The following is an 11615-nucleotide window of genomic DNA, read 5'->3' as shown; positions in this document are numbered from 1 at the left end:
TTGCCAACCATAATTTTTAACATTTTTGTGATGATTTAGCGACAGAGCTAGCGTTAGCATTCGGTAAAGCGTCTGAAATGTCTCCTGTTTTCGGTTCGTGGCTCTTGCAATAACAACACACATATTTAAATGAGGCTAATATGTTCATTCTACTCTCAAATTATCTTATTTTTATTAAACACACGTTATTGTGAAGGGCGTTTGCGGATGCGCGCGCTGTGAACCGGTGGCGTTTGGCGCAGATCGGCTGCCGTCGTCCTGTCACCGTGTCCTCTCACTTTGCGGGATCTGTTTGTGCAGGTTTGTTATTAAAGAATGGAGGACGGCGGCACGAGGAGGCGAGCGGAGCCGAACCGGGCCGGCGGGACGTCCCGGGACCGGGGCGTTCAGACGGACAGCAGAGGAGGACAAGGTGAGAGTTCAGCAAGTACAGCCGAGGCACAAGGGGGTTCGAGAGGGCTTACATGTCCCTGAATCAGGTATAAGTGACAGAAATGTAATGTATTCTGATACTAGAGTCATTTAAGTGCCAGTCAGAGCCAGGACGAATGTTCGGATGCAGCAAAGTGGGCGCTGTCAGTGTGTTAGTGCGTGATAACAGGCGCTTTCTGCAGGAGATCCTTGAGTGGAGTAACAGAGGGGCTTATCATCATTATATAGTCCCGCCTTCAGGCACTCAAGGACCCACCACTCACCCTCTCACTCACCCTGTCACTAAACCCTGTCATTCACCCTCTCACTCACCCTGTCACTCACCCTCTCGTTCACCCTCTCGTTCACCCTCTCGTTCACCCTCTCGTTCACTCACTGACACTGGAGGGAAGGTGGAGGAAGTGTCTTGCCCAAGGAGACGACGACCGTGTGCACCTGCAGGAGTCGAACCGCTGACCCCGTTCACAAGACGACCTCGACTTTATCACCTGCCAAACTAGATATTGAAAACCTACTGTATATACTTTCTGTCTCGCCTCCCTCCCTCCCTCCTTTCTTTCCTTCCTTCTTTCCTTCCTCCCCCCTTCTTTCCTTCCTCCCTCCCTTCTTCCCTTCTTTCCTTCCTCCCTTCTTTCCTTCCTCCCTCCCTTCTTCCCTTCTTTCTTCCCTCCCTTCTTTCCTTCCTCCCTTCCTTCCTCCCTTCTTCCCTCCCTTCTTCCCTCCCTTCTTCCCTTCTTTCCTCCCTCCCTTCTTCCCTTCTTTCCTCCCTCCCTTCTTCCCTTCTTTCCTCCCTCCCTTCTTTCCTTCTTCCCTCCCTTCTTCCCTTCTTTCCTTCTTCCCTCCCTTCTTCCCTTCTTTCCTTCCTCCCTTCTTCCCTTCCTTCCTCCCTTCTTCCCTCCCTTCTTCCCTTCTTTCCTCCCTTCCTTCTTCCCTTCTTTCCTCCCTTCCTTCTTCCCTTCCTTCCTCCCTTCTTCCCTTCCTTCTTTCCTTCTTCCCTCCCTTCTTTCCTTCTTTCCTTCCTTCTTCCCTTCCTTCCTTCTTCCCTCCCTTCTTTCCTTCCTTCTTCCTTTCACAAATAATTCCACATTTGTTCTGTTTTTTCTTTCTTTTCCTCCTCACTTCTCGACATTGGAGATAACCTCAATATTGTAAATGTGGGTGTTTCGATCATAGACTGTAAAAAAAAATGGACGTCTTCTGCTCACTCCTCCCCGTTTACCAGAATGACCACGGCCGTGGGGCAATTCATGGCGGATTTACAGACTCCCCCTCCCCAGCTCTGACGAAGCATGTTCCTAAAAAGGGCATAAGGGCGGGATCTTCACCGTAGACTCGGCCCTTGCGTGACGTGTAGCTCGCGCTGCTCCAATGCTAACAGTCCGACCCTCATTAAATACGAGATTTCAAAAAATCATATTACGAAAACCAGCCTGGTTTCATATAGTGTGATTAACCCAGCGTTATCTCAGGAGGAAGATCAGCCTAGTCTAGCGTTGAAACAATTGAAACCAGGCTTTAAAGTAGTTTTTAACGCGTCTAAACTCCAATGCTTTTCAATGGGGGCCTAGCGGCGATATGGAGGTACTGCAGCAACGGCGGAGCAATGGCGGCCCCCACGTTTGTGGTCGAAAAGCAGGGCAGCCAGCGGCCATTGGTTTCGATATGATCTTGTAGAGCAGGGGGGGTTAAACTCACATAGGGTCGGGGGCCGCAGAGAATAGAGAACATTTTTTGAATAAATGAATAATAACGAGCTGTGATTTGTAGCTTCATTAATAACGGCTACACTTGTATTGCACTTTACCAGCCTGGGTCACAAGCTCCTCAAAGTGCTACATAGTCATTATTCATTCACTCCTCACTACATAATGTGTTGTTCATATCCTGAGCTCTGATTATGTCAGTGCCCTCTGCTGGACACGTGTGGAACCTTTTCCTTTTTTCTTATTTATTGCCCCCTAGTAGAAGAAGAACTCTGGAGAGACAAAAAACTTCACAATATGTTTAATTATTCACAGTTTTTTCTCACATTGGTGTAACAGTATCTCCACTTCAGAATTGTCTTGTAAAGTGACTAAAGTGCCTCCCAGGGACTCGAACTCGTGCCTCTGAGCTCAGCTGTTGAATGTTTCTCTGCTCAGGACCCGCCCCCCGTCTGTCCAAGGGAAACCTGTTCACGCTGCTCAGTTTGTGGATGGAGCTGTTTCCTCAGGAGCCCGTGGAGGAGCAGGACGGACAGGTTCAGGTAAAGCGGCTACAGACACACATGCAAATACTCTGGGATCCGGCCACGCCCGCTTTCTTTCCTTCTTTCTCTTTCTTTCTTTCTACCTCCCTCCCTCCCTTCCTTCCTTGTTGTATTGGTTTGTTATATTTATTGACTTAAAGGGGGGTATTCTGCAAAATGGATTTTTTCCAGCTTTCCATCCTGTTATTCTGTCACTCCCTCATTAAAAACATGGCTGAAGTGTTGCCTTGGCACATTCACGTATTTCTGAGTAATCTGTAAAAACTCTGATGGCGGCCATTTTAGGGATAGGTTTGCCTGAGTCCTCCTAGGAACGCCCCCACCTCCTGGAGACGCCTCCGAGCTTTGGTCACCAGCCGAGTAACCAACCACTGCTCCTCAGCAGAACCCCCTCCCCACTGATGCCACAGACAGCGTGTGGAGGGGGCGTGTCTAAAGGCTCAGAGGTTCTTAAAGAGACAGAGGCCTATTTCAAGACATTCACTACAGCCATTTTGAGAGAGACATTTTATACAAGGCAGTTATTCTAATTTACTGCATTTACAGACCAGCAGAAGGTTTGTCATCATTGTAGTGAGATATAGACTGGTGCTGTGGGACTGACAAAAGCAGAACACCCCCTCTTTAAAGCAGAACACCCCCTCTTTAAAGCAGAACACCCCCTCTTTAAAGCAGAACACGCCCTCTTTAAAGCAGAACACGCCCTCTTTAAAGCAGAACACGCCCTCTTTAAAGCAGAACACCCCCTCTTTAAAGCAGAACACGCCCTCTTTAAAGCAGAACACCCCCTCTTTAAAGCAGAACACCCCCTCTTTAAAGCAGAACACCCCCTCTTTAAAGCAGAACACGCCCTCTTTAAAGCAGAACACCCCCTCTTTAAAGCAGAACACCCCCTCTTTAAAGCAGAACACCCCCTCTTTAAAGCAGAACACCCCCTCTTTAAAGCAGAACACCCCCTCTTTAAAGCAGAACACGCCCTCTTTAAAGCAGAACACGCCCTCTTTAAAGCAGAACACGCCCTCTTTAAAGCAGAACACGCCCTCTTTAAAGCAGAACACGCCCTCTTTAAAGCAGAACACGCCCTCTTTAAAGCAGAACGCCCCCTCTTTAAGGCAGAACCCCCCCTCTTTAACAGTATGGGCTGTGTGCTCCCCTGGCAGGTGAACCCTGTGGGCCTGGTGGTGGTCCGGGACAGTAAAGTCATGGGTCTGCACAGCTCGGGGTCAGAGCTCCACGCCGGACAGGCCGCGCTCCTGCATGACGGCGCCGCGCTGTCCCAGAGCAGCCTGTACTTCTCCAGACGGCCCTGCGCCTCCTGCCTCAAGATGCTCCTCAACGGTAAAACTCTGCTTCACGTCTCGTCGCTGAAGCTGAAGTGATGAATAAACGTTTCCTTTCTCAGCCGGAGTGGGGCAGATCTGCTTCTGGCCGGGGGATCCGGAGGTGTCCATGTTAGAAAGCTCCGGCTCCCATGATGCCTCAGGGCGCGGCGTCCCGGAGGAGGCGGCGCTGGACGCGTCGGCCGCCGACACGCTGAAGTCCAACAGCCGGGCGCACATCTGTGTCCCGCTGCAGCAGCTGGAGCCCGGGCTGGCTCAGTTCGTGACCGAGACCTCGAGAGGCGGAGACTTCATGGAGCGGATCTCAGAAGACCAGCCCGGGCTGGACCTGGAGCAGCTCTACAACAGGTGGGGTCTTTCTTTTACTTCTGTCTTTCTTTCTTTCTTTCTTTCTTTCTTTCTTTCTTTCTTTCTTTTTTTCTTTTTTTTTTCTTTTTTTTTCCTTTTTTTCTTTTTTCTGTTTTTTTCCTTTTTTTTTGGTCGTTTTTTCTTTCTTTCTTTTTTCTGTCTTTCTGTCCTTCATTGTTTTTTTTTTTGTTTTTTTCATTTGTTTTTTTTTTTTTTCTTTTTTTCTTGTTTCTTTGTTCTATTTTTTAGTATTTGTCCTTTTTTTTCCTTTATTTTTTTTTTCTCTTTTTTTCTTTTTTTTTCTTTTTTCTTTTTTTCTTGTTTCTTTTTTCTTTTTTCTTTCTTTTTTTCTATTTTTTCTTTTTTTTCTTTTTTTTCTCTTTTTTTTTTCTTTTTTCTTTTTTTCTTTTTTTTCTTTTTTTCTTTCTTTCTTTCCTTCCTCCCTCTCTCCCTCCCTAACCCGTGTGCTCCTGTTCCGTGTGCAGGGAGCGTGTGCGAGCCGTGACCTCCCTCCCTCCCTCCCTCCCTAACCCGTGTGCTTCTGTTCCGTGTGCAGGGAGCGTGTGCGAGCCGTGACCTCCCTCTCTCTCTCCCTCCCTAACCCGTGTGCTCCTCTTCTTCTCCGTGTGCAGGGAGCGTGTGCGAGCCGTGACCTCCCTCCCTCCCTCTCTCCCTAACCCGTGTGCTCCTGTTCCGTGTGCAGGGAGCGTGTGCGAGCCGTGACCTCCCTCTCCTCTCGGTTCCTGGTCAGACGGCCTCAGGAGCATCAGCAGATCTTGTCCCTCATGAAGCTGGAGACCTTCTGTGAGGAGCCGTGTTTCTCTGGCCTCAGACACACCATGGAGGCGCTGGTGCAGGTCCTGGCGGCCGTGGTGGCCGGGCTCCCGCGGCACAGCGGCTACGGCTTCTCCAGGTAACGGGTCTGCAACATCTGTGCAGCAGCTGGATCCTCATGTTCAGAGAGCCTTCACTTTTCTGTTTGGAAGACACGGACAGTATAGTCTCATATATAATGTGTCATACGAGAGGAAATGGGAGGAACAATAGTGGGAAAAAATTACAAATTACAAAATTTTATGGAAAATGTTGGGGAAAAATTAGGAAAAAATATTGGGAAATAATAACAAATTGGGATAAATTTGGAGGAAAAATTTGAGGAAAAAATATTGAAAAAAAAAATAGACATATTAACAAATGAGGGGACATTTTGATAAAAATGGGGGGGGATTTCAGAGAAAATTTGAGAAAAAATATATTGGGGAAAAATGTACGAATAATTTTCAGGACAAAAAGAAGAAAGTGGGGAAATTTAAGGGAAAGTTTGGGGGAAAATGCTAACCTGGCTAACGTCATGCTGCTGTGTGCGCTCGAATCATTTGGAACTGCACAGCAGCCTGGGGACCATGGCCCAGATTTTCTGGTGGATTTGGGAACCAATCACAGAGCGAGGAGGGACGGCAAGACGATGACGCGCTATTCGATATATGGAAGCTTGTAGTTTATTTACGGATTTAAAAAAAAAGTTTATTTACGGATCCAACATGACATCAGCAGACACGATGGTATTTTTTGATCAAGCTTTAGACCTTGTTCTAAATAATTTAGCTCAAAAGTTTACAGCGGGTACGTCATACGTCATCTCATACGATGATACGATTGGCCTCGTGCAGACGCATGAGAGACTTTCTTTTTTTTCCGTGTCGCCCAATAAACGAGTATGGACGATCGTAAACCACACCTCTCCTACGAGAAAATGAATTGGTTTCCCCAGACTAAATATCACTTGTGATTTTAGTCTGGTGTTAGCCAGGCTAGGAAAATGAGGAAAAAATAATTTAAAAAAACAAATTGGAGGGAAATTTGGACAATTTTTTGGGAGGAAAAAACTGAGGAACAAATTGAGGGGAAAATGTGGAAAAAAATTAAAGAAAAACAAATTGAGAAAAAAATATTGGGGAATTATGAGAAAAATATGGGGAAAAAGAACAAATTGGGGGAAAATTCGAGGGAAAATTGGTAAGAACAAATTGTAGGAAAGACTAGGGAAAATTTAGGAAAAAATCAGTGGAAAATTGTAAAGAATTGAAACTGTTTTAGAAAATGTGGGGAAGGTTGATTTCAGTGTGTCCACTATCAGCCTTTACTTACAGGTCTGTGTGTGTCCTCCAGGTGGCGCTCTGACGCCGCTCCGTCCCGGCCTCCGCCCGTCTCCGCTGACGAGGCTCTGCACTGCATGATCCAGGCCTCCCTCCTGGCCTTAAGAACAGGTCTGCCTGAGCCTTTGAGCAAACACGTCTCACACGGAAACCTTCTAACCCGGTGTTCTCCTTCCAGAGGATCCCAAAGTGGGGGTGGGCGCCGTCATCTGGGCCAGAGCCGAGCAGGTACGTACGGCATAACCATCCAGGCGTCACACACTCGGACTCTCCCTCTGCTCTCAGACCGGGCGCTGGGCCTTCGTGGGCTGCGGGTTCAACGCCTTCCCCCGGGGCTCCCAGTGCAACGAGTACCCGCAGATGGACGACAAGCAGGAGGACCGGCAGAGGAGGAAGTACCGCTACATCGTCCACGCCGAGCAGAACGCGCTGACCTTCAGGTACGGCCCGCACGCAGAGGCAGCTCCCCGGACTCATCATCTTCAGTCCTACAGGAGGCTCTGAAACTGTTTCCTGTCCCCCCCCAGGACCCGTGAGATCCGGCGCTCGGAGCCCACCCTCCTCTTCGTGACCAAGTGTCCGTGTGACGAGTGTGTCCCGCTGATCGGAGCCTCCGGCGTCTCCCACGTCTTCACCACCGACATGGACCACGGCCGCGACAAGGGCGACATCTCCTACCGCCGCTTCCAACACCTGAGCCGCGTCAGCAAGTTCTGCGTAAGCCCCGCCCCCGAGGCTACAATCAGACTGTTACAAAAGCTCATTTATCTGTTTAATCAATACTGACCAGAGCTGGGATCGATTCAGATTCAGTTTGACTCGGATCCGGAAGACACTGAGAAGAACTAAAGCTGCAATGCTAGAAACTAGAAGCTCAGCTCACACTACACCACTTTTACGCCCGATCTCGCTCTAGTTCTCAGTCGTGCCGAGTCTAATCGAGTTGCGTCGAGTCGAAGTCAGTCACACGGAGTCGGGTCGTGTCGTGTGGGCGGTGGAAAGACGCGACTAGACTCCAGTCGTAGGAAATCAAACATGTTTGATTTTTAAGCCCGAATTTGGACGCACGGGAGAAACGTGGGTGATTTTACAACTCATGTCACGGCCACAGCCCCACACACGAAACAGCACAACTTTATATCACCAAAGGTTCACCACAACCACCTTTTCCAGCTACGTTTCAACCACGAGCAGAGTTTAGCGGCTCTTACTGAGTTTGGAGACGAACTGTTCAGCTTCACCTCCCTGCTAACGCCGGCTAGCCTCCCCGCTTTCTCCGCTGTCTCCTCCATCCTGAGGTCCGTCTCCTTTTCTTATTAAATCCACTGAAACACGTCCCGCTTCTTCCTGTCTCCACCTTTTATCTCCATGAGACAGAACTATAGCCCAGTTGAAGCTTGGTAGTAGCAGTAAGCTAGCGCTGCGGTGTTGTGACGTTGTTGACACCGTTGACCAGTCGGGACACACACGTTATCCCGCGCTCACAAACACAGGCCTGTCTTTGCTGATCTGGGGTCAGTTTTGAAGCCGTAGAGACGACAGACGCGCTGTGTTATAAAACATCAGCTGTTTGTCAGAATCGTGAGTCGCTCTGACGATTCTCAGTCGTTAAGTGTGAACCCCCAGACGTTCTATAATCGCACTGAATCCAGTCGTGTAGTGTGGACCCCCCATTCTATATGAAATCATTTACGACTAGAAACGTCGTGTAGTGTGAGCTGGCCTTAAGTGCAGATATTTGTACTAGTTTCACTTTGACGAGCTGCAAAAAGAACTCTTCTCACATTTAGTGAAACCATTAAACCCAGCCCTAATATTGAATTGTCACAAATATATGAGAAAGTGTTGGACTCTTGTTACTGTTGTGACTTTCTCTTCTCTCCTCAGTGGCAGAAACTCCCGTCTCCAGCCGCCCCCAAACACTTTGTCAGTAAGTGTTTAGTGTTTAAACCTGCACTTTGGAGTTCACCATCATCACCACCATCCCCTCACTCACAGCTTCTCTTTTCACAGACGGTTTCTTGGGCAAACGCAGCCCGGAGCTGGAGCCAGAGCTCGAACCGGAGCCGGGGCCGGAGCTGGAGCCGGGGCTGAAGTCGGGGCCGGAGCCGGAGCCGGAGCTGGAGCGTCCGAGCTCCAAGAAACCGAGAACTCACCGGACGGAAGCTTCAAAAGGAGAATGAGACGAACCAAAGACATGGACTTTCCTCCTCAGGGGAACTGAAGCTTCATCAGGATCATCTGCACACGGTTCATGGTTTCATTTAGTTAAAGACTTGAACTGCACTGGACTTGAACTTTAAAGTCATGGAGAAACAGATATTTATTATAGAGGAAATGCTGAAAGTCGCGTCATTTTAAAGAAAACTTGTTTGTGTTTGTTTGTTCCATTCGAGAAACAAAGTCTTTCCAGGAGTTTGTGACGTGAAAGTAAAAGAGTGACAGAAACACAATGAATAATCTCTGACCTTAGCTTTCAAATGAGGCGTCACGCTGGCCCACAGGCTGGAAACTCCGCTGTTTTATAGTTATTTAAAACATTATTCTCTCTCCTGGTCCTGGAAAGACTGAACAGATGTGAGAAACACTGAGTTCTGCACTTTTACAGACGGACTTCTGTCTGACGTGGTTTTATCCAGAGGTTCGTATATTTACCGAGGCTGTGGGAGATTTATACTTTTATTTTTGTATCTGTCAATGTTCCAGTCCGTAAACAGCAGGGGGCGCTGCAGCTGCTCACCTTTATGGACTCTCACAAAGACACAAGGGCCAGAAGTCTTTCATTTGGTTCAATCTTTGACCAATAAAAAAATATAAATATCAAAGAAGTGAGTTCTTTCTCCCTGATCTCACGTCAGAGGCTGTTTTTGCTCCTCCTGAGAACCACAGGGGATCCACTCGGGACAGGACGTGTTAACCTGTTCCACACGGAGTCTGTCAGAAACACATGGAACCTGTCACTCCACAGAGCCACGTCACGTCTGTGGCCAGTGTGGGAAGAGGTTACAGATCTTGTCTCGTTTTAGATTTGGGTAAAGCTGAACTTCGGGCTTAAAACTATGAACCACTTCTGGGAGAGTCTCAGTGAAACATATGTATATTTTCCATTAATTCATTTAAAAAAAAATCTTTAATAGTGTCTTTAATCTTTAGTAATAATTACCATAAACGTAAAATGAGATGAAACCATAATAAACATGACGCCGGCAGTGACGTCAGCGCTGTTGTTGTCATTAGCTTCAGCAGCAGAAATGATTTTAATCTTCCTCGTCCCCAAAGCGCAGGTTTGTGGATGAAATAACGCGCTTTTCCCCGCGGTGCTGCTGCTCCGGGACCGGGCCGCTCTCCTCATGAACCCGCCGACTCTTCATGAAGTTTAACCCGCGGAAACGGCTCCGAAAGTGGACTTTTACCCGCGCGGCTAACGGCTAAAGCTAAAGCTAACGAGCTAACAGCTAAAGCTAACTCAGGTCTGAAACGAGCTTTAACTGTGATGTATCCGCGTTAAACCTGTGCATATGTTAGTGTTCAGCACTCCTCTGCTTCTGCTGCTCCAAACGGAGCTTTAAAGATCATAAAAGCTTTAGAAAACCTCATATTTACATGTTTATTTCACTGGTGAAGCTCCAGGGGAATCTGTTTTTGTATTAATAATGTCATTCATTTATATTTTCTGTTCCATGATCCAGACAAACGCTTTAATAAGTGTTATTGTGCTTTAGTGTTCAATAATCAACCGTGAATTATTAGAGACACATTCATTACACAGAGAACAGTGTCTAGTGTTGAAATAAGTCACTTTAGTCGTTGATTAAAGAGTCTCATTTTAAGAAATCTGTCCCTGGAGCAGATGTTTACACTCACATGATAAGGTATTACTGTAAGTATGAAGTTTTATTTGTTTGTTTGTTTGTTGTTTTGGTCAAGATTCAGTAGATTTATTATTCATAGTATTCCTTGTTTTCTCCCACATGGAGCCGTGGATTTAAATGCTCTTTCACACACATGTTTATTTTTCACCAGTCGACTCAAATACCTGCAGGTTTTAGTCCAGTTTTAGCCTCTTTATCTGCTCTTTCTTCAGTTTAGTCCAGTTTTGGTCTCCAGGATCTGACTCTTTGCTCTCGTGCTCTGTTTCCAGGTGAAATGTCGGCTTCGTTTAAAATCCCCAAAAGAAGCCGCTCGGACTCGGACTCGGTGCAGATGACGTCTCCGCTGTCCCGGCTCCAGAGCCCGGCCCAGAAACAGGCCCAGGTGGAAACACGGCTTTATTTACCGACCAGAGTGTTTTACATTCTGTGCTTTATCTTCTCTGTAGTCAGTGTTTCTATAACCGTGTTTCTCCTCCAGGGTTTGGCTCCGCTCAGAGACCGCACTCTCTCGGGGAACAGCTCCTCCCTGAACCCTCTCAGGTCTGGGTTTGATCGTCGTTATTTCACCATAAACTCAAAGTTAAAATGACTTTAATGTTTCTGTTTCAGAGGAACAAACTCTCACGGACTCGACCTGAAGTCCAGACTCGCACACAAACCGGCTGAGCCTTTCTCCAACGGGTCAGTACAGAAGCTTCTCATACTCGTACTGCTACTACAGCGACGTCACCACGTGTGTCCTGCAGGTGGCGCCCTAAGCGAGCGTCGGACCGGCTGCTGTCGCCTGTGGCTGTTTCTAAAGTCGAGCGGAAAAACGAAGAAAGTCCAGATTCTGCTGAAGATTCTCCTCAGAAGAAAATGTCGTCTCTGTCGGGTCAGAATCTGTTTCTAACTAAACTTAAAACATCCTTCAGGAAACAATAACGTGGCTCAGACTTTTACAAACCAGCCCAGACTGACCAGCAGGTGGCAGTGTTGTATTACTGTAACATTAGTCAGACCTGCTCTTTATTGTCTTTTGTCTAATGTAAGCTTTAAATTCATTCCTAAAGTGGTCAGAGATGTTTGAGAGAATGGACTTAAATGAGGAGCTTGTTTTCAAGGCCTTAAATGTCTTTAAAAAGCCTTTAAACATTAAACATTAAAGTGTTTTTGTTAATAAAGTTTCCTCAGAATCGTCTCCTCTGCGCCCGATCTCCGTCCGGTCCCTCGATGCTTT

At 47.4% G+C, this 11615-nt stretch overlaps 1 protein-coding gene across 1 annotated transcript; it reads left to right on the top strand.

Annotated features, from left to right (window-relative positions):
* Positions 1-290: 290 nt before the first annotated feature.
* cdadc1 (cytidine and dCMP deaminase domain containing 1) lies at positions 291-11320 on the top strand (the record flags this gene model as incomplete). The annotated part of the gene is made up of 15 exons (XM_079581675.1): positions 291-412; positions 2574-2677; positions 3841-4018; positions 4083-4368; positions 5072-5281; positions 6538-6635; positions 6703-6752; positions 6810-6964; positions 7052-7241; positions 8412-8454; positions 8538-8651; positions 10666-10778; positions 10875-10936; positions 11006-11077; positions 11143-11320. The coding sequence occupies exons 1-15, from the start codon at positions 316-318 to the stop codon at positions 11318-11320; spliced, it is 1950 nt and encodes a 649-aa protein (XP_079437801.1). The 5' UTR covers positions 291-315.
* Between the last annotated feature and the right edge of the window lie 295 nt (positions 11321-11615).

The sequence above is a fragment of the Gobius niger genome (assembly GCF_951799975.1).
Source record: "Gobius niger genome assembly, chromosome: 23".
Classification (NCBI taxonomy): domain Eukaryota; kingdom Metazoa; phylum Chordata; class Actinopteri; order Gobiiformes; family Gobiidae; genus Gobius; species Gobius niger.
Note: the sequence above shows the minus strand (reverse complement) of the source record. Positions and strands in the feature narration are given on the sequence as shown.